The sequence below is a fragment of the Bos indicus x Bos taurus genome, chromosome 24 (genome assembly GCF_003369695.1).
Source record: "Bos indicus x Bos taurus breed Angus x Brahman F1 hybrid chromosome 24, Bos_hybrid_MaternalHap_v2.0, whole genome shotgun sequence".
Lineage (NCBI taxonomy): Eukaryota > Metazoa > Chordata > Mammalia > Artiodactyla > Bovidae > Bos > Bos indicus x Bos taurus.
In genome coordinates this window covers 7,399,919-7,423,552 of record NC_040099.1, presented here as the reverse complement: position 1 = coordinate 7,423,552, position 23,634 = coordinate 7,399,919, and the positions used below count along the sequence as shown (strand labels likewise).

At 39.0% G+C, this 23,634-nt stretch overlaps 1 protein-coding gene across 3 annotated transcripts in view; it reads right to left on the bottom strand.

The window, feature by feature from the left end:
* RTTN (rotatin) overlaps window positions 1-23,634 on the bottom strand; it is a 118,189-nt gene that overhangs the window by 37,207 nt on the left and 57,348 nt on the right. For 2 of the 3 annotated variants that reach the window (XM_027525761.1, XM_027525762.1), the window contains exons 28-34: window positions 22,684-22,903; window positions 13,626-13,754; window positions 13,049-13,159; window positions 10,989-11,147; window positions 9,758-9,829; window positions 1,796-1,985; window positions 314-405 (exon numbers count right to left, since the gene is read on the bottom strand). In XM_027525761.1, the coding sequence (XP_027381562.1) occupies window positions 314-405; window positions 1,796-1,985; window positions 9,758-9,829; window positions 10,989-11,147; window positions 13,049-13,159; window positions 13,626-13,754; window positions 22,684-22,903 (973 nt within the window). The remainder of the gene's footprint in view (window positions 1-313; window positions 406-1,795; window positions 1,986-9,757; window positions 9,830-10,988; window positions 11,148-13,048; window positions 13,160-13,625; window positions 13,755-22,683; window positions 22,904-23,634) is intronic. The other variant, XM_027525763.1, reaches the window with a different exon arrangement.

The window sequence follows — 23,634 nt, the reverse complement described above, 5'->3', positions numbered from 1 at the left end:
GCGGGTTCTTTACCACTGTGCTACCCGGGAAGCCCTTTCTTCTGCTACTACTGATAAATATTTCAAAACTTTTGAACTTCTGTAACAAAAAAAAAGGTAGAAAACGGGTTGAAAATTCATCTATAAAATTATATTTAGTACACTTATTTGAGCCAGGTAGAACCTAGTTCTAGGCAGACAGCACTTCAACTAAATCCCAGTTGCCATGGTGGTCGTAACCTGATTCTTCACATCCATTCTTATCCCTCCACTATGTAAATGCAAATTTTTGCAGAAATTCAAAATGCAGCACTTATGCGTTCTTTGGAAGTACCATTGTTTCCGAGGTAGAGAGAGAACTTGGATCTCGATCTTGACTGGACATTCGAGATGGAGCCCTCCAGAACTTGAACGAGTCATCTAAACCTGTGACAACAGGAAAACTGTCAACATCAACGGTCTTCTGGGCATCTTAACAATTAACAGCAGGAGTAGTCTTTACATGAAACCAGTCCAGAACTAAAGAAAAAAGTATGCCTAATTTTTATCATCCATAATTAATTAATATATACAGCATGTTTCAATATGCATAATAGTTTAATCTAACATAATTTATGGAGAGCACCAGAGATTCCATTCCCCAAATCAAGGTGGGGCCGGGGGTGGGGGGTGAGGGGGGCGGCATACATTTTCATTTCTAACAAGATGGGAGCAGATGTCAGTGCTGCTGGCTCCGGGGCCACGCATCCAGTGACATCAGCACAGAAAACCCAAACAATCAAAGGGGTAGCTTTCTACAGGGACATTTGTTTAGAATGTTCAGAAACGTCATCAAATGTCTTTCTCCTCTTAATTCCTCCAGGAAGTGAGCAGAAAAGTGAGTTAGAAACTTACACTTAAGTATGTCAGGGTAAAGAAATTTCATGTTTACAATTTACTCTTAAATGGCTCTTAAATGGCTCATAAAAAAAATATATGCATATAAATAAATAAATTTTTCTTATATGTACATACATTCACATGGGACGGTAAATACAGTAAAATGTTAATATTTGGGAATTCTTTGTTCTACTCTTAAACCTCTTCTGTGGGAAATTATGTCAAGGTTTTTTAACATTATTTTAAAATTTAAATTTTTAAAATTTGTATTATTTATATTTTAAAACTATTTTTCATTATTAAATTATTACTATTAAATTGCTATTTCTTTTTATGAGACACAATTATTATTTATAGGCACTAAGATCTTATACTTAGGAAATCCAAGAGAATCTACAAACAAGTAGAAATTAAAAGATTTCAGCAAATATTTTGATAAATGAGTAATATGCCAAAACAGGTTTTCACTATATTAGCAAAACAAGTTAGAAAATTTAGTAGGAAAAGTCTCATTCTTGATTGCTTGAGAAGAGCCTTCCAAAAAAAAATTTAAGACATAAATAGAGGGAAAAACTATAAAATTTTACTGAAGGGCATGAAATAACTTATGAAACATTAATAAGATGTCAAAAATGGTTATCATGAAGAATTTATAACATAGAAAAATGCTTAGGCAATGTTCAGTGAAAGAAGGAAATACAAAAATGTACATAAGATATGAACACAATTATATAAAACAAACAAAAGCTATACAGAGAAAGAAGACTGGAAGGAAACACACACCCTAAATGCAACACTACAAGCTCTGGGTAGTAGGACTAGATATGAATGTTTTCCTGGTATTTTTCATTGTTTTCAAATATTTTGTAACCAACACAAAGGTTTTAAACAATTTAAGAAATATATTTTATTAAAAATATAAACATAATACACTTACCATTTAAATCATTGCCTTCAGGAGCTCCATTAAGAGCTGAAAAACTGAAATCAAATGCATACCGTCCCAGGTAACAATGTTTTACCATCTGATTCAAATGTTCATAAAAATGGCAGTGGTATAAAAGAGCCTGGAGGGCAGGTTTTCCTATGAGAGACAGCCCAGAGTCCTCATCATGGACACAGGGGCCCTGTAGGAAAAGAGGGAGAGAGAGAGACAGGAATTTACGACATTATTTCTTCAAAAAGACCCACTGTCTCCCCACAGTCCCCTTCAGGAAACAAATGCTACTACACTCCTTCACTTCTCTCTGTCCTTCCACACGTACACCAGCCTGACCCTGACCCGGAAAGTTAATCCAGCTCTCTGCTGTCAAAAAATCCACTAAAGGCAGAAAGCTGATCTAGTCTCTCTTGAGGGGCCACTTAGTTTAAAACGTTTCTACGAAATGGTACAGCTCGAATCAAGTAATTATGTACTTCAGCCACAAATACAGTAAAAGTGTGTTGCAACCCACTCAAAACAATGAAATGATTTGTATTAAAATATCTGAAACAAGTAATCCAAGTTATTTTATTCAAAATTATTTTTGTGCCTATCAGTAAGCTAGATAAAGTGAAAATGCTCATTAATATCCACAGTAAAATCTGTTTGTCACTTTATTTTCCACTGAGTGAACCCTTCTTCCAAGGGCATTTCACATGTGTGCATGCTAACACAAACATAAACACATGCGTGTGCACAAACACACACACATATTTTCCAGCAGAAGGCTGAGAAGAATCTACCATTTCATACTTTTAATCTCTTTGCACTTTTTTTCCAAATAATTTTTTGAGGTGCCACTCATGACTTTTCCTGGAATATTGAAATGGCTAAAACCAAGCAATCAGTTAAAAGTATGCCAAGGATCAGTTTAAAGTATGCTAATTATCACATCACTAGAAGGACAGGGAGGCCTGGCGTACTGCAGTCCATGAGATCGCAAAGACACGACTAAGCGACTGAACCGAACTGAGTTCATAACTATTTCTATTTTTCTGAAAATGATAATATAGTTCAGACTTTAAAACAGAACATAAGAGAGAAAAATAAAAACAAAAAATAAAAAGCTAAGTGCCAATAGGAAAGGTCTGCAAATATAGCATGAACTATGAAATTTGCATACGTGCCCCACTTCTCATGCCCCCTGATCACCAAGGAAAGATGAACCTTTAAAACTTACTATCCAGGAAGATGAAGTAATAGTTAAAGGTAGACTTGCAAGTTAAAGGTAGAATTACATTAAGATGAGTTTCTCCATTAACTCTTCTCTTTAAGGATATGATTAAAATTAAACCTCTTACCTTCAATATGTCATGGTACTAACATACCCACTAGCTATGATTCAAAAGGAACTAAAGCAAAACAAAATTACATATGAGAAGAATGTTTTCAAGAAGAAAAAGGAATTATTTTGCTGTATACAAACTTGTAAAATGCTAGAATGTAATGTATAAATTGAAAAAAAAGACCTTAATTACATAAGAAATTCCTAACTACATTTTAAGAATTCAGTTAAAATGAAACTGTTTCTCTGACACCAAGCATTTACTGTTTTGTGAAATCCATACCCATAATGATTTATGATGAACACAATAGAAAATGAAAATATGCACTGATAATTCTCCCATTAAATATGAAAACAGTACATACTACAGCTATAAATGAGTCAGCCATCTCTATACAATAGATATGAACACATACGCAGTCTACCTACGTCCACTGAGAATGAACAGAAGCAGTGACCCCTTCTTGGAAATCATGTGCATCTAGATACTAGTGCTACTTCCTGCTACATCCCCCAGAGCACTTCGAAATGTACATTAAGACAAGTAAATGAAACATCTTGTTGAATAAGATTATTATTCATCATTCTACCAACGACAGTTGTAATTTTAAAGCACTGAAAAAGGAGTATCTTCTTTCTTGGCTGTAGTGAAATGGTGAAGGTCACACTTCTTGGAGATTATAAAATTCCATTGTCTACATGTGAAGATCATCTTTCTCCCTTACTAGAGCAGTTGTTTCCACGTTGAGATTTAAAGCACCAGTAAACTTTTTAAAAACTGGGGAACAAATACCCCTGGAGGAGGCCATGGCAACCCACTTCAGTATTCTTGCCTGGAGAATCCCAAGGACAGAGGAGCCTGGAGGGCTACAGTCCATGGGGTCGCAAAGAGTCAGACCCGACTGAAGCAACTTAGCACAGCATAGACTTTTTAAAACTGGGGGACAAATACTAGATTACCAACTACTTATATTGCCAACTGAGGAGACTTAAAAGCAAAAACTAATAACCAAAACAGATAAAAAAAAAACACAGGAAGAAAATGAGTGTACATTAAAAATGCCCCCAAAAAATTAGACTTAAATTTTGCTTAAGACTAGTAGAAGTTTCATCATCAAGTACTATTTTAGAGTAACTCCCAAAACATCTTTTATTCTAGCCAACACAAGCAAAGCAGAAGACTCTGTGAAATCATACTTCAGATCAGATCAGATAAGATCAGTCGTTCAGTCATGTCCGACTCTTTGCGACCCCATGAATCGCAGCACGCCGGGCCTCCCTGTCCATCATCAACTCCCGGAGTTCACCCAGACTCACGTCCATTGAGTCAGTGATGCCATCCAGCTATCTCATGCTCTGTTGTCCCCTTCTCCTCTTGCCCCCAATCCCTCCCAGGATCAGAGTTTTTCTAATGAGTCAACTCTTCGCATGAGGTGGCCAAAGTACTGGAGTTTCAGCTTTAGCATCATTCCTTCCAAAGAAATCCCAGGGCTGATCTCCTTCAGAATGGACTGGTTGGATCTCCTTGCAGTCCAAGGGACTCTCAAGAGTCTTCTCCAACACCACAGTTCAAAAGCATCAATTCTTTGGCACTCAGGCTTCTTCACAGTCCAACTCTCACATCCATACATGACCACAGGAAAAACCATAGCCTTGACTAGACGAACCTTTGTTGGCAAAGTAATGTCTCTGCTTTTGAATATGCTATCTAGGTTGGTCATAACTTTCCTTCCAAGGAGTAAGTGTCTTTTAATTTCATGGCTGCAGTCACCATCTGTAGTGATTCTGGAGCCCAGAAAAATAAAGTCTGACACTGTTTCCACTGTTTCTCCACCTATTTCCCATGAAGTGATGGGACCGGATGCCATGATCTTTGTTTTCTGAATGTTGAGCTTTAAGCCAACTTTTTCACTCTCCTCTTTCACTTTCATCAAGAGGCTTTTGAGTTCCTCTTCACTTTCTGCCATAAGGGTGGTATCATCTGCATATCTGAGGTTATTGATATTTCTCCCGGCAATCTTGATTCCAGCTTGTGTTTCTTCCAGTCCAGCGTTTCTCATGATGTACTCTGCACAGAAGTTAAATAAACAGGGTGACAATATACAGCCTTGACGAACTCCTTTTCCTATTTGGAACCAGTGTGTTGTTCCATGTCCAGTTCTAACTGTTGCTTCCTGACCTGCATACAAATTTCTCAACAGGCAGAACAGGTGGTCCGGTATTCCCATCTCTTTCAGAATTTTCCAGTTTATTGTGATCCACACAGTCAAAGGCTTTGGCATAGTCAATAAAGCCGAAATAGATGTTTTTCTGGAACTCTCTTGCTTTTTCCATCATCCAGCAGATGTTGGCAATTTGATCTCTGGTTCCTCTGCCTTTTCCAAAACCAGCTTCAACATCTGGAAGTTCATGGTTCACATATTGCTGAAGCCTGGCTTGGAGAATTTTGAGCATTATTTTACTAGCGTGTGAGATGAGTGAATTGTGCGGTAGTTTGAGCATTCTTTGGCATTGCCTTTCTTTGGGATTGGAATGAAAACTGACCTTTTCCAGTCCTGTGGCCACTGCTGAGTTTTCCAGATTTGCTGGCATATTGAGTGCAGCACTTTCACAGCATCATCTTTCAGGATTTGAAATAGCTCAACTGGAATTCCATCACCTCCACTAGCTTTGTTCATAGTGATGCTTTCTAAGGCCCACTTGACTTCACATTCCAGGATGTCTGGTTCTAGGTCAGTGATCACACCATCGTGATCATCTGGGTTGTGAAGATCTTTTTTGTACGGTTCTTCTGTGTATTCTTGCCACCTCTTCTTAATATCTTCTGCTTCTGTTAGGTCCATACCATTTCTGTCCTTTATCGAGCTCATCTTTGCATGAAATGTTCCTTTGGTATCTCTGATTTTCTTGAAGAGATCCCTAGTCTTTCTCATTCTGTTGTTTTCCTCTATTTCTTTGCATTGATTGCTGAAGAAGGCTTTCTTATCTCTTCTTGCTATTCTTTGGAACTCTGCATTCAGATATTTATATCTTTCCTTTTCTCCTTTGTTTTTCGCTTCTCTTCTTTTCACAGCTATTTGTAAGGCCTCCTCAGACAGCCATTTTGCTTTTTGCATTTCTTTTCCATGGGAATGGTCTTGATCCCTGTCTCCTGTACAATGTCACGAACTTCATTCCATAGTTCATCAGGCACTCTATCTATCAGATCTAGGCCCTTAAATCTATTTCTCACTTCCACTGTGTAATCATAAGGGATTTGATTTAGGTCATACCTGAATGGTCTAGTGGTTTTCCCTACTTTCTTCAGTTTAAGTCTGAATTTGGCAATAAGGAGCTCATGATCTGAGCCACAGTCAGCTCCTGGTCTTGTTTTTGCTGACTGTATAGAGCTTCTCCATCTTTGGCTGCAAAGAATATAATCAATCTGATTTTGGTGTTGACCATCTGGTAATGTCCATGTATAGAGTCTTCTCTTGTGTTGTTGGAAGAGGGTGTTTGTTATGAACAGTGCATTTTCTTGGCAAAACTCTATCAGTCTTTGCCCTGCTTCATTCCGTATTCCAAGGCCAAATTTGCCTGTTACTCCAGGTGTTTCTTGACTTCCTACAACCGCAGGCGGCTGGGACTCGCGTCAAAGCGCGGCCGAGAGGAGCCACCCCACGTCCAAGGTCAGAGGCAGAAGCCGGGAGGACCCCATGCCTGAAGGGCGGCGGCCAAGAGGAGTTACCCCACGTCTGAGGTCAGGGGCAGCGGCCAAGAGTACCAGACTGCAAGGGCACAGGAACGGCGGAGAGGAGCTACCCCGCGTCTGAGGTGGCGGGGCGGGGCGGGGCGGGGGGGGGGGGGGGGTGGGGGCAGCCGAGAGGACATACCCAGCCTCCGAGGTCAGGGGCGGCGACGAGAGGAGTTACCCCGCGTCCAAGGTCAGAAGCAGCGGCAGGGAGGAGCTACCCCACGCCTGTAAGCCCGAGGCCAGGGGCGACGGGAGGGAGGAGCTACTCCACACCCCTAAGCCGGAGGCTAAGGGCAGCAGCGGGGAGGAGCAACCCCACAACCGAGGCCAGGGTCGGTGGCTGGGAGGACCAACCCCACGTCCAAGGAGCCGTGGCTGCACAGGCGCAGGAGGGCCTAGAGGAGCTATCCCACGTTGAAGGTCAGGAAGGGCGGCGGTGGGGAGATACCCTTCATTCAAGGTAAGGAGCAATGGCTGTGCTTTGCTGAAGCAGCTGTGAAGAGATACCCCACCCCAAAGGTAAGAGAAACCCAAGTAAGATGGTAGGTGTTGCAAGAGGGCATCAGAGGGCAAACACACTGAAACCATACTTACAGAAAACTAGTCAATCTAATCACACTAGGACCACAGCCTTGTCTAACTCAATTAAACTAAGCCATGCCCGTGGGGCAACCCAAGACGGGCGGGTCATGGTGGAGAGATTTGACAGAATGTGGTCCACTGGAGACGGGAATGGCAAACCACTTCAGTATTCTTGCCTTGAGAACCCCATGAACAGTATGAAAAGGCAAAATGATAGGATACTGAAAGAGGAACTCCCCAGGTCAATAGGTGCCCAGTATGCTACTGGAGATCAGTGGAGAAATAACTCCAGAAAGAATGAAGGGATGGAGCCAAAGCAAAAAGAATACCCAGCTGTGGATGTGACTGGTGATAGAAGCAAGGTCCGATGCTGTAAAGAGCAATATTGCATAGGAACCTGGAATGTCAGGTCCATGAATCAAGGCAAATTGGAAGTGGTCAAACAAGAGATGGCAAGAATGAACGTCGACATTCTAGCAATCAGCGAACTGAAATGGACTGGAATGGGTGAATTTAACTCAGATGACCATTATATCTACTAATACGGGCAGGAATCCCTCAGAAGAAATGGAGTAGCCATCATGGTCAACAAAAGAGTCCGAAATGCAGTACTTGGATGCAATCTCAAAAACGACAGAATGATCTCTGTTCGTTTCCAAGGCAAACCATTCAATATCACAGTAATCCAAGTCTATGCCCCAACCAGTAACGCTGAAGAAGCTGAAGTTGAACGGTTCTATGAAGACCTACAAGACCTTTTAGAACTAACACCCAAAAAAGATGTCCTTTTCATTATAGGGGACTGGAATGCAATAGTAGGAAATCATACTTAAACCACTGTTTTCAACTTTTTAATAGAAAACTAATTCTGTGATGAAGAACTGGAGAATAACAAAAGCAAAAAGCTGCACTAAGCACATCACCAGCATCAAAAAGGAACTGCAGACTATTTAACTAATTAGAAAAAAAAAAAAAATGTGAACTTCTACACATGGTTCTATATTATAATACAGAACACGCTTCTGTTCTATTTAACAAAACCAAGAAAACTTATTATGCTTGCCTTTGCATTATATTTATTTCAATTATTTTTTTAAAAATTCACCGGCAGAACATCAACAAGATTATAGTATAAAAGTGTCACTAGGTTAACAATGAGAGTAGAGATTATATGCATTTAAGCCAAAAACAACACATTTTTAAATCTGGTTACTGGATAATAGGCATTAAAATCACTATGCTGTTAATATAAATATTAATCCTGTATATTCTTTTTTAGTTTTTCTCCTAGGGTTTACTACAACACAGACTGTGAATAACAATCATTATCAGAAGGCCTGTTAAAAAAACAAGAGGAGTCAGGGCAAAACCTGCCTGGGATATTCAATAATTGGCAGCGTTATGAGGTTTGTAAAGTCTGGAAAAATGAATTTTCCAAGAGTTAAAGGAGATTCAGGCCTTAACAACCACCTGAGTGCCCATAAAGCTGCCCTCAATACAGCTCAACTAGAGTCAGTGACTCCCCTGAAGATGTATTCTAATGAAAACTGAAAAAGGAATCTTAGATCTAAGATCCTGGGATGTGAGATGCCACGATGTGAGGCATACACACATACACGGGATGAGGACATGTGGATAAGGAACAGGGCAGAAGAGCATGTCCTGTCTCCCCACAGAGAGCACTTTTCTATCTTCCAAAACATCTAAAAAGCAGCAGGCTATAAAAAAGTCGGCTAAAACTATTTACTGACTTGACATTTAGAATATGAAACAGAAAAGTAATCCAACAGAAACCAAAGAAAGGTTAAGTTATGACACTGTGTACTAACCCAGAAAAGTAGATGTTAAGATCAATGTATATTTAACTACAAACAAATTTGCTTATTATTAGAGAAACAATATAGTCAGTGGGAAAGAGAAACTGGCTGGACTGAAAGCAAAAGGGTGTGGTGTAGGGCACACTACTTAAACTCTCTGTGCTAAATTTTCTTATTCTACAAAATGAGAATAATGGTTCACAACTCAAACCATTATACAGGTCAATATCTGTAATGCTTCTAGAAGAGTGCCTAGAACATAGTAAACACCATGCTAATGATTATTATTTCTGCTTAAAATTATTTTTAACACCATAGAGACTGGTAAATATGACGAAGCATAAAAAGATCTCTACATTCTCTTTTAAGGGATCCTGTTAGCTTGTATAAAGTTTCATCACCAAGGAAATATATACCAATATAAAAATATATATGCTGAAACTCTATCATCAATTAATCTCAAAGATCTACAAGGCTGATAACTGTTTAAAGACACCTACCTGCCAAGTATAATCCTTTATAATTACTGAAGGCATTGGAATTACAAGGAGATTCTGAAAAATAAATGCAGCCTGAAATTGAAGGGAAAAAAAATGTCAATACTGCCATCTTGTTGTCATGTCTGAAATAACCAATATACTGTAATTTAATAACAAAAAAAAGCATATCCCTGGTCAGCTGAACATGCTAAGAGGTCATCGTGAGAACTCCCCAACTGCCGTAATAGGAGGAGAAACTACTTCATCAGGAAAGATATTTTTTCCTATTTCAGAATGTTGTCTTACCAAAAAATGATATGTAAAACAGAAACTATCCTGGCAGCATTTAAGAAATATATTTCTTATTTATATTACTCTCTTACAGATCACACACACACATCTCTCTCCTCCTCTCTTTCTACCTAAGTTCCTCTCAATAAGAAATGGCAAATTAGAAACACAAACTACAAAAATTCAATTTGACCTAGGTCCTGAACACAGACAAGTTAAATAATCACACTAATATGAACACCGATTACCTAGTCAGTGAAAGATTACATTATAACAGGAGAACAACCAGAGTAACAGGGGATCAGAGGGAGGGAAATTTTCAACCCTCTTCACTGGAGGCCAATAGATAATCTTAACAGCTTCAAGAAGAAGCTATCCGTTTGAGCATTACTATCATGAAGCAAGTTAACAACTACAGCCTTGGATTTTGGGGCTGGAAACTGGCTAACGGTGAGCCTGGGAGCAGACGTCTTCTCTACAGGTCTCTAAGCACTACTGGATTACTGTTTCTAAAGTGGTCTGCGTCAGCCATCTCTGATAAAGCAGCAGTAAAGAAAGTCACAAACTGTCTAGAGAGAATTCAAATAGCACTGACTTTTCCTCTTTACATGTTATGAGTATTTTGACAGTGCCTTATCTTAAGTAAAGCTTTATAAACTTGAACACTGAGATAATATAATTTTTTCCCTGTGAACTACTTTTCCACGTATAATAAAGTAGAAGAGTCCATATTAACACAGACTCAATTCTGCTTCGATCTTTCAGAGCAAAGGACTCCAGGTTTTACTGTGAATCAATACCATTCTGTTCTCTGCAACCATTTAATTTGGATTTTTCACAGGCAGAAGAGACAAGGGTCAGCAGTCAGTCCACTGTGGTGAACAGGGAGTATGGTTTATAAGAATATTCACAACAGATTTTCAAGGGAAACAGGAAGGAAGAACTACACAGACAGGCCTACCTCCCGGCGCACCATGCTGCATTCCGACTGGTCCAGAAGAATGTTCACCACCGTTCCCCAGAGCCCACCAGAAATGTTTTGACAACTGTTTGCCAAGGCCACACAGCCAGTTTCAAGGGTGGTTAGTGCTGATCCTAATCCCAATGAAGTGAACCTCACCTGTCAAAGTAGAGAAAACATTGTGAAATAAAAAAACCTGATTCCATAACATGGGTTCTTAATCTTTCTGGTACATAAAATACCAAATTCTTATGACATTGTCTTGGCAATCCTAAATTATAAGACACAAAGAATACTGTAGTATAAATCTATGAAGGAATAAAAACTCTATACTTAGGTATAAATAATAAAAGCAAATATCACAAAAAGTCAAAACCAGGTATAAATAAGATTAAAAAAGCACAGTTCAAAAGCCTTTTTCGAGGGAAAGCATACAGTGCTTACATATCTTTTATGAACATGATTCTTGTTTATTTCTCATTTTTAAGAGGATACTATTATTTTGTTCCACCTTCCTTAATTTTTCAGTTTCTTTCAAACAAACAGTTTAAACTTCTTTGAAATTCCTTTTCAAAAATAAATAACTGAATTATCTTTTTATAAGGCACTTAGTATTTTCCCCAAAATTATTTTAAAAGAAAAACGTTTCAAGTAAGATGGATATAATATGTTTGCCACAGTACTCCTGCTTCTCAAGCTATGTATTTTGGTGAACCTCCAAATTCTGATTACAAAATAGAGCTTCCCTGTGATAACCACAAGGTAACAAAAAGTAATGCAGTCATAACATGGTGAAGCCACAAGTCCAAGTTCAAAGTGGCTAAAGAATGTACCTCTAGATGCTAACATTACATATTTTTAATATATATGGGCTTCCCTGATGGCTGAGATGGTAAAGAATCTCCCTGCAATGTGGGAGACCTGGGTTTGATCCCTGGGTTGGAAAGATTCCCTGGAAGAGGGCATGGCAATCCACTCTAGTATTCTTGTCTGGAGAATCCGCATGGACAGAGGAGCCAGCGCACTACATACAGTCCATGGGGTCACAAACAGTTGGGCACGACTGGGCAACTAAGCACAGGACATTATCAATATATACTCAAAAATTTGCTAAGAGGGTAGATCTTACGGTAAGTGTTCTAATCACAAAAACAAACAGTAAAGAAGACAAAATGAAACTTTTGGAGGTGAAGGACTGGTTTATGGCATTGATTCTGGATAGGTATATTTCACAGGCATATATTTATCTCTAAATTCATGAAATTGCACACATTAATTATGTACAGAATTTTGCATGGCAACCATACCTCAATAAAGTGGTTTAAAAAACTAAGATCAGTAGACAAATGGCAAAACAGGAAAACTCATTAATATAAAACACTGCAGTGTAGTGTTATAATTCTATTAAATGATACTCAAATGTCACTTGGCCACTATTCCTCTAAACTGTTCAAAAATGGCTGGACTTCTCCAGTAATTTTTTCACTGTTCTTTATAAATCTGATTGATAGATTTTATAATACTTCCTCTATTTTTAATCTGCACTCTGAATTTGGCTGAATATGGGGGTGCCATGAACTGAATTATGTACCCCCAAATTTTGTATGGGGAAGCCCTAACACCCAGTGTATCTGAGGATAGAGCTTTTCAGGGGGTGATTAAGGTTAAATGAGGCCATGAGGATCGGGTCCTAATCTGACAGTACTGGTGGCCTTATAAGAAGAGGAAGAGAGAAAAAGTGCTATGGGCATGAAGTGAAAAGGGAGCCACGTGAAAGCCAGAAAGAGCCCTTGCCAGACCTGACTACATGGGTGGACAACCTCATCTCCAACTTCCCGCCTCCAGACGTGTGAGAAAATAAGTATCTTTGTTCAAGCTAACCAGTCTATGGTGTTTTATTATGCAGCCCAACCTGCTTGAGATAGGGGGTAAATACAGCTTAAGGTTTAGTCACTAAAATAATCTCATTTTGGAAAATATGAACATGTATATACATGTGTGTTTTGCTTTATCTGTTCTCTAATCTACACATAATAGACTCGATTCTCCTTCACACTGACCTCTGGGTCTCGGTCAACCCACAACGGAATCAGCCAAGCCAATCCCTGCTGAGTGGGAGCATGGTCTTCACTCTGACTCCCCAAAGGCAAGAACCAAAGTGACATCCACCCCTAGAATGGAAAAAGGGAACAGAAACACACTAGGTAAGTTTCTAAGGAAAAAAACAGAATTTAAAATATCTGAATTTTAAAAAGCAAAACAAAGTAAAAATCTTATACGTAAGACTTGGCTTTAATTCATTATTTAGCCAACATACGACAAACAAAAATCTCAGCTCCTCCTTAAGAAGTTACACATGTTCCTTTTCTCTTCAGAACTGCTATTTTCCACGTAATTTAGACAAAAATGCAGTTCTCCAGTGCATGCAGATTTCAAGCAAAATAAAAAAGTAAAATTCAGATTTGTATAATATACAGCTTCTAAGAAACTGCTCATTTAAAAATCATTTTTGTCTCCTAAAAAGGAGACATCAAAAGACATTTTTCTCGAGTAATCAGACAGGCCTGAAACCCATCAAGCACAGCACACTCCTTTCCTGGCAACCGTGGGAAGACAGGCGGCTGAGAGTGCGCTCACCGAGCTCTGGGCCTGGGCCATCATCTCATGCGACAAGTGGAGCAGGCAGAGAACGGTGCTCTTTGTGACACCTTTTCCCATGAAGGACATCGCATTTCCTCCTCGCTCCACGTAGAAGGATGTGATGACCTGAAAAGCAAATGCACACAATTCAGGGGCAGCTTTACTCTTAGAGGCTAAATATAGGCTAAATATATACCTTTCTGCTGACTCATCTGAGATGAACCCTAACCACGTAAAGTATTCATATATTATCATATTCTCAGTTTATATATTTAAAAATGGTTCAGAAGGTAAAATTTCGTTACAGGTATTGCATCACAAGTAAACATTCTTCATATAAAGCTTTTTTCCTTCGGAATTTGTACAAAGCACGTGTAGTATACTCTTAGGAGATTCTGTGATTTAAACTATGCTCATAACATATTTCAAGTATTATAATATCCTTTTGAAGTAAGGGTCCAGTTTATAAATACCTTGTTGAAAAGTATACTTAAGACATTTGCTAGCTATACTCTTACTAACTCTTACTAACCACCAGAGTTAGGCTAGGTTTCTAGAATTATGGTTCAAATGTAAACAGTTTCTCCATTGATAAGCCATCTTAGATTTCTATTCCATATCTAAATATGTATTAATTATTTAAATCATTGGCTGTCAGCTTTTTATCTCCCACATATCCAAGAGATTTAACACATTCCCATCAATAACAACAGAAGAAATGTTTCTTATTTGAAGCTATCTGCCCTTTTCTGGGCAAAGGTCCGTATAGTCAAAGCTGTGGTTTTTCTAATAATTATGTACTGATGTGAGAATTAGATCATAAAGAAGACTGAGTGCCGAAGAACTGATGCTTTTGAACTATGGTGTTGGAGAAGACTCTTGAGAGTCCCTTGGATTGCAAGATCACCCCAGTCAAGCCTAAAGGAAATCAATCCTGAATATTCATTGGAAGGACTGATATTGAAGCTCCAACACGTTAGACACCTGAGTCGAAGAGCTGACTCATTGGAAAAGATCCTGATGCTGGGAGAGACTGAAGCAAAAGGAGAAGGGGACGACAGAGGATGAGATTGTTGGATGGCATCACCAACTCAATGGACATGAATCTGAACAAACTCCAGGAGATAGTGGAAGACAGAGGAGCCTGGCGGGCTGCAGTCCATGGAGTCAAAAAGTTGAACATGACTTAATGACTGAACAACAACAAACCTTTGTCTGAGAAGCTGAACCAGAATGAACACAGGGAGTTAGGAGACAGCCGTTTGAGGAAAAAGTCCTTCCATCAGATTTAGAAAATCCTTTAAAATATGTTATAGACTCTTCTGAAACATGTCTGTGTAAATCCTATAATGTCCCCCACATAGGGGTTCAATAAGTATTTGCTGACACTGAATAAAAATCCTCACAGCTTTCAATTCAAGCAAAAAACAATAACAAAAAAAAAAATTCAAAGTGACAGAAGATCACAATTCACAAAATTTTAATTTAAAAAAGAATGCTAGAATGAAAAAATTTCACAATTCATATGGAAACACAAGAGACCCCCAATAGCCAAAGCAGTCTTGAGAAAGAATGAATCTGGAGGAATCAACCCTCCTGACTTCAGATTATATTACAAAGCTACAGTCATCAAGACTACAGTACTGGCACAAAACAGAAATATAAACCAATGGAACAAGAGAGAAAGCCCAGAGATAAACCCATGCACCTATGGTACCTTATTTTTAACAAAGGAGGCAAGAATATACAATGGGGCAAAGACATCCTGTTCAATAAATGGTGCTGGGAAAACTGGACAGCCACATGTAAAAGAATGAAATTAGAACACTTCCTAACACCATACACAAAGATAAACTCAAACTGGATTAAAGACCAAAACCTAAGACCAGAAACTATAAAACTCTTAGAGAAAAACATGGGCAGAACACTCGATGACATAAATCAAAGCAAGATCCTCTATGACTCACCTCCTAGAGTAATGGAAATTAAAACAAAAGTAAACAAGTGGGACCTGATTAAACTTAAAAGCTTTTGCACAGCAAAGGAAACTATAAGCAAGGTGAAAAGACAACCCCCAGAATGGGAGAAAATAATAGCAAATGAAACAACTGGAGAAAGGATCAATTTCCAAAATACACAAGCAGCTCATACAACTCAATACCAGAAAAACAAACACCACAATCAAAAAGTGAGAAAAAGACCTAAACAGACGTTTCTCCATAGAAGACATACAGATGGCTAACAAACACACGAAAAGATGCTCAACATCACTCACTATTAAAGAAATAGAAGTCAAAACTACAATGAGATAACACATCACTCCAGTCAGAATGGCCATCATCAAAAAGTCTGCAAACAATAAATGCTGGAGAGGGAGTGGAGAAAAGGGAACACTTACACTACTGGTGGGAATGTAAACTGATACAGCCACTATGGAAGGAAGTATGGAGATTCCTTAAAAAACTAGGAATAAAATCACCATATGACCAAGCAATCCTACTCCTAGGAAGATACCCTGAGGACACCAAAATTGAAAAAGACACATGTATCCCATTTCATTGCAGCACTATTTACAATAGCTAGAACATGGAAGCAACCTAGATGTCCATCAACAGAGGAATGGATTGAAGTTGTAGTACATATACACAATGGAATATTATTCAGCTATAAAAAATTAATGCATTTGAGTCAGTTCTAATGAGGGGCATGAACCCAGAGTCTATTATACTTAGTGAAGTAAGTCAGAAAGAGAAAGATAAGTATTGTATTCTATACACGGAATCTAGGAAAATTATACTGAAGAATTTATTTATACGGCAGCAATGGAGAAACAAACAGAGACAGACTTATGTACATGGGGAGAGAAGAGGAGAGGGTGAGATGTATGGAAAGAGTAACGTGGAAACTCACATTACCGTACACACACACAAAAAAAGAATGCTAAGTATTTTTAGGTGCCAATATATTACAAAGGAAACACTTGTAAGTCAAAGCAGTCAAAACCAATTGTTATCAAATACAACAGAAAGATTTTCAATTCATCCACCCAAGAACTCAATGCTTTTACTCAGCAGGTAAACCGTTTAGTCTTATAATAGAGACTACTTTTTAGTTTGGATTTTTTTTAGCTCATGCAACAACGAAGATTAGTTTAAAAAAAAAAAAAAAGACAGTATAAATATAAATCATGTTAGGTACAGCTTATTTAACAAAAGCAATTTATTTGTAAGATAACTTGGGGATTCTGACTTAAATTAGAATTTCCATAAACCAAATAATTATATAGTGTGTCTAAAAATGACATAGGTCTGGCCAGGGGATAAGCAGTTCAGTTCAGTTCAGTCTCTCAGTCATTTCCTACTCTTTGCAACCCTATGAACTGCAGCATACCAGGCCTCCCTGTCCATCACCAACTCCTGGAGTTCACTCAAACTCACATCCATCAAGTCAATGATACCATCCAGCGATCTCATCCTCTGTCGGCCCCTTCTCCTCCTGCCCCCAATCCCTCCCAGCATCAGGGTCTTTTCCAGTAAGTCCACTCTTCGCTTGAGGTGGCCAAAGTATTGGAGTGTCAGCTTTAGCATCAGTCCTTCCAATGAACACCCAGGACTGATCTCCTTTAGGATGGACTGGTTGGACCTCCTTGCAGTCCAAGGGACTCTCAAGAGTCTTCTCCAACACCACAGTTCAAAAGCATCAATTCTGCACTCAGCTTTCTTCACAGTCCAACTCTTACATCCATACATGACCACTGGAAAAACCATAGCCTTGACTAGACGGACTTTTATTGGCAAAGTAATATCTCTGTTTTTTAATATGCTATCTAGGTTGGTCATAACTTTCCTTCCCAGGAGTAAGCGTCTTTTAATTTCAGTTTTCATTCCAATCCCAAAGAAAGGCAATCACCATCTGCAGTGATTTTGGAGCCCAAAAAAATAAAGTCTGACACTGTTTCCTCTGTTTCCCCATCTATTTCCCATGAAGTGATGGGACCAGATGTCATGATCTTAGTTTTCTGAATGTTGAGCTTTAAGCCAACTTTTTCACTCTCCATTTTCACTTTCATCAAGAGGCTTTTTAGTTCCTCCTCACTTTCTGCCATAAGGGTGGTGTCATCTGCATATCTGAGGTTATTGATATTTCTCCCAGCAATCTTGATTCCAGCTTGCACTTCTTCCAGCCCAGCATTTCTCGTGATGTACTCTGCATATAAGGTAAATAAGCAGGGTGACAATATACAGCCTGGACGTACTCCTTTTCCTATTTGGAACCAGTCTGTTGTTCCATGTCCAGTTAAAACTGTTGCTTCCTGACCTGCCTATAGGTTTCTCAAGAGGTAGGTCAGGTGCTCTGGTATTCCCATCTCTTTCAGAATTCTCCACAGTTTATTGTGATCCACACAGTCAAAGCCTTTGATAGTTAATAAAGCAGAAACAGATGTTTTTCTGGAACTCTTGCTTTTTTGAAGATCCAGATGTTGACAATTTGATCTCTGGATCCTCTGCCTTTTCCAAAACCAGCTTCAACATCTGGAAGTTCATGGTTCACGTATTGCTGAAGCCTGGCTTGGAGAATTTTGAGCATTACTTTACTAGCATGTGAGATGAGTGCAATTGTGCAATAGTTTGAGCATTCTTTGGCATTGCCTTTCTTTGGGATTGGAATGAAAACGGACCTTTTCCAGTCCTGTGGCCACTGCTGAGTTTTCCAAATTTGCTGGCATATTGATTGCAACTTTCACAGCATCATCTTTCAGGATTTGAAATAGCTCAACTGGAATTCCATCACCTCCACTAATTTTGTTCATAGTGATGCTTTCTAAGGCCCACTTGACTTCACATGCCAGGATGTCTGGCTCTAGGGGAGTGATCACACCATCATGATTATCTGGGTCACGAAGCTCTTTTGTGTACAGTTCTTCTGTGTATTCTTGCCACCTCTTCTTAATATCTTCTGCTTCTGTTAGGTCCATACCATTCTTGTCCTTTATCAAGCCCAACTTGGCATGAAATGTTCCTTTGGTATCTCTGATTTTCTTGAAGAGATCTCTAGTCTTTCCCATCCGGGCGTTTTCCTCTATTTCTTTGCATTGATCGCTGAGGAAGGCTTTCTTATCTCCCCTTGCTATTCTTTGGAAATCTGCATTCAAATGGGAATATCTTTCCTTTTCACTTCTCTTCTTTTCACAGCTATTTGTAAGGCCTCCTCAGACAGCCATTTTGCTGCTTTGCATTTCTTTTTCTTGGGGATGGTCTTGATCCCCATCTCCTGTACAATGTCACGAACCTCCTCTGTCCATAGTTCATCAGGCACTCTGTCCATCAGATCTAGGCCCTTAAATCTATTTCTCACTTTCACTGTGTAATCATAAGGAATTTGATTTAGGTCATACTTGAATGGTCTAGTGGTTTTCCCTACTTTTTCAATTTAAGTCAGAATTTGGCAGTAAGGAGTTCATGATCTGAGCCACAGTCAGCTCTTGGTCTTGTTTTTGTTGACTGTATAGAGCTTCTCCATCTTTGGCTGCAAAGAATATAATAAATCTGATTTCGGTGTTGACATCTGGTGATGTCCATGTGTAGAGTCTTCTCTTGTATTGTTGGAAGAGGGTGTTTGCTATGACCAGGGCATTCTCTTGGCAAAACTCTATCAGCCTGTGCCCTGCTTCATTCCGTATTCCAAGGCCAAATTTGCCTGTTATTGCAGGTGTTTCTTGACTTCCTACTTCTGCATTCCAGTCCCCTATAATGAAAAGGACATCTTTTTGGGTGTTAGTTCTAAAAGGTCTTGTAGGTCTTCACACAACCATTCAACTTCAGCTTCTTCAGCGTTACTGGTTGGGGCATAGACTTGGATTACTGTGATATTGAATGGTTTGCCTTGGAAACGAACAGAGATCATTCTGTCGTTTTTGAGATTGCATCCAAGTACTGCATTTCGGACTCTTTTGTTGACCATGATGGCTACTCCATTTCTTCTGAGGGATTCCTGCCCGCAGTAGTAGATATAATGGTCATCTGAGTTAAATTCACCCATTCCAGTCCATTTCAGTTCGCTGATTCCTAGAATGTCGACATTCACTCTTGCCATCTCTTGTTTGAGCACTTCCAACTTTCCTTGATTCATGGACCTGACATTCCAGGTTCCTATGCAATACTGCTCTTTACAGCATCGGACCTTGCTTCTATCACCAGTCACATCCACAACTGGTTATTATTTTTGCTCTGGCTCCATCTCGTCATTCTTTCTGGAGTTATTTCTCCACTGATCTCCAGTAGCATATTGGGCACCTACTGACCTGGGGAGTTCATCTTTCAGTGTCCTATCGTTTTGCCTTTTCATACGGTTCATGGGGTTCTCATGGCAAGAATAATGAAGTGGTTTGCCATTCCCTTGTCCAGCAGACTACATTCTGTCAGACCTTTCCACCATGACCCATCTGTCTTGGGTGGCCCCACATGGCAAGGCTTCGTTTCATTGAGTTAGACAAGGCTGTGGTCCATGTGATCAGATTGGCTAGTTTTCTGTGATTATGGTTTCAGTGTGTCTGCCATCTGATGCCCTCTCGCAACACCTACCATCTTACAGGGGATAATAAGCTATAGGTAACTGCTACATGACTATTCTTTCTGCATATGTGTATGTTTAAGATTTTCCATAATTAAAGGCTTAATATTTTAAGGGGCTATTTTTAGAAGTAAGAAATCTGAATGATTCACTGGAGACAGCTATATTATCGTGATTTTAGTTTTGGCTTATGATGGACAAGTTAAGAACTTTGATGGTTATCTCCTTTCAACTTGACTTATTGTCAGATACCCAGAATTGCATTTCATATATAATTTTTAAAGATTTATCATATTTATTCACGTATCATAATGAATCATGCTTAGTCTAAAAGCCTCATTTCCCAACCACAAGAGGCAAATACTCGCATTAAAATTTCACTATGCAGAAACAAAATATCTAACAATGAATTGTATTTCCCATCTGAAAAGGAATCAGCTTTAATTAAGCAAATCATTTGGATCAACAATGACTTTGTTTCGATGTCCATTCACATAAACATTATTTTAGTTTCTAAAATATCAATTTCAGTTCAGTTCAGTTCAGTCACTCAGTTGTGTCCGACTCTTTGTGACCCCATAAATTGCAGCACGCCAGGCCTCCCTGTCCATCACCAACTCCCGGAGTTCACCCAGACTCACGTCCATCGAGTCAGTGATGCCATCCAGCCATCTCATCCTCTGTCGTCCCCTTCTCCTCCTGCCCCCAATCAATTTAGTCAGTAGTAAAATAAAGAGACCTGTTTAGCTAGTTAAGCAAGCAGAAGAACCCAAATAAGATTAAATATGTATTACTGTCCTGTCATTTAAGGTAAAGATATTCTTCCCAAGATGCTATATTGACATGAAGATAAAACGCATTCCTCTGTTTATTCCAAAGCTTTGTTATTAAGGTTTTCAAAAAACAAGGATCATACTTTTAATCTATTCCTTAGCTGTGCTGATTTTCACTACTGCAAATACAACTGAGCTTAGAATGATATTATTTTCTTTTTGCCTTGACTTCTTACCTAGAACTAAACCTTTTTGTTCTTCAATAACATAGAAAGCTCATTTTAATTTCAGGTGTTTGAAACACAGGCGTCATCTGAAGTCTCTCCTCTTACACAGCTTTTACAAACAAAAAGCACTTCTGATGGTTTCTAAATATAAACAGCAAAATATTTCTTCAGTTACTGCTACAGCAGGTCCTCACCTATCCCTGATTTGAAACTGACAGAATCACCTCATAGAGGCGATGTGTTCCAAAAGGTTGATAAATGGAGTATTTATACATTGCATTATAAATAAAGCTATAAATTAGATACTTGTAAGTCAGTTCAGTTCAGTCACTCAGTCGTGTCTGACTCCTTTCAACCTCATGGATTGCAGCATGCCAGCCCTCCCTGTCCATCGCCACCTCCCAGAGTTTACTCAAACTCATGTCCATCGAGTCGGTGATGCCATGCAACCATCTCATCCTCTGTCGTCCCCTTCTCCTCCTGCCTTCAACCCTTCCCAGCATCAGGGTCTTTTCAAAAGAGTCAGTTCTTCGCATCAGGTGGCCAAAGGATTGGAGTTTCAGCTTCAGCATCAGTCCTTCCAATGAATACTTGTAGACTGAATTATATTAAAAGCATTGGAGGAGTTGACTTTTTAAAAAACATTACGGTAAGTATTTACTTAATATATCTGTTCTAAACTTTCATATATTTCTGACCATAGACACCTTTAAATATGGGGGGTGTGTGTGTGTGTGTATGCTTAGTCATGTCCAACTCTCTGTGACTCCATGACTGTAGCCCACCAGGCTCCTCTGTCCATGGAATTTTTCAGGCTAGAACACTGGAATGGGTTGCTGTTTCCCACTCCATGAATATGAAATAACTACTTAATACACTGACACTTTGCTCCCTTTCAATATGTATAATTACTCAAAAAATATTTTGTTAAAGTGACTGTAACAAATTTTACATTATAGTCACATTAAATTTTATAGGACAGCTGGGAGTATTTAAAATTTTGAACTTTTTTTAAAAAGTAAGATGTACTTTTGGAAACAAATCCTAGATAATATCATCTGAAGTATGACTTACAAAAGTATTAATAAACACAAATAAACAAGTTACCCAAATAAAGGGGCTTAACTAAGTGTAAGCCTTACTTTTCTTAAAAATGAGTTTATTCATAAAAGTAACCTTACTTACACATTTGCTAATAAAAATCATTAAAACATTTAATCATGATGAGCCATAAATAATACTCGAGGAGATAGTGAAGGTCAGGGAAGCTTGGCAAGCTGCAATTCATGGGGTCACAGAGAGTCAGACAGAACTGAGCGACTGACCAACAACAACATAAACAGTAATAATCTACATTAAATACAGTAGCACCCACAGTGCACTTCATACTGTGCCTGGCACACACTGAGTGATCAATAAACCGTGAATAGCCATGATCTAGGGTTGTACTATTGCTATTTACAGTCAGTGGCTATTTTTACTTACTTCGAGGAGACCTGACAAGTATTTCCCACAAATGTCGAGTGGCTTTGTCAGAGGAGAGTGTGCGCTCCACCCCGGACACGCCGTGAGGTGGGCCATCCCCCGCAAGGTCCTCTCAAGGGACGGTAGGCCATAGAAGTGAGGAGCGTCCGTGACTCTCAGACACTGGAGTAGTTTCAGGGCCAGCTGCGTTTGGAAAACGTAAAAAAGCTCCAAGCATTTCCTGTGTATGTGAAGAAGGGAAAAAATTCAACCACAGAACAAATGTAATGGTTTTAATGGGCTTTCTTACTGGTGGTAGAGGGTTACTAACAATTCACTGTATCAGAAAAGTAGGAACTAGTCGAAACGGCATAAAATACTCCCTCTTAAAACAAGTCTTTCCAAGGAAAACATAGTGAATATACCATCCAGAATATATAATGTAAAATACAGGTAACAATTACACTGAAAAATGCATAAGTGGGTATCAGTATTGACAACTGATAATGCAACTGAAAGTTAACACAGAATTACCACATGAACCCACAATTCTAGTCCTAGGTATACACTCAAGAACTGAAAACATATATTCACATGGAAATTTGCAGATGAATGTTCATAACACCACAATTCACCACAGTGAAAGGAGGACTCAGTGTCTACCAGCAGGTGAACAGATAAGCAGAACATGGCATATCCGTCCATGGACTATCATTTAGTCGCTGTCATCTGCTACAACGTGCACAGACCTTGGAAACATGATGCTAAATGAAAAGGTCACGTATTGTCTGACTCCAGTTATATGAAATGTCCAGAATACACAAATTCATAGAGAAAGAAGATTAATTAATGGCTACCAGGGGTCTGGGTAAGGGTGAATGGGGACAGACTGCTCTGGGGGTAATGAAAATGTTCTGGAATTAACCAGTGATAGTTGCACACTGGATATATATCAAAACCCACTCAATTGTA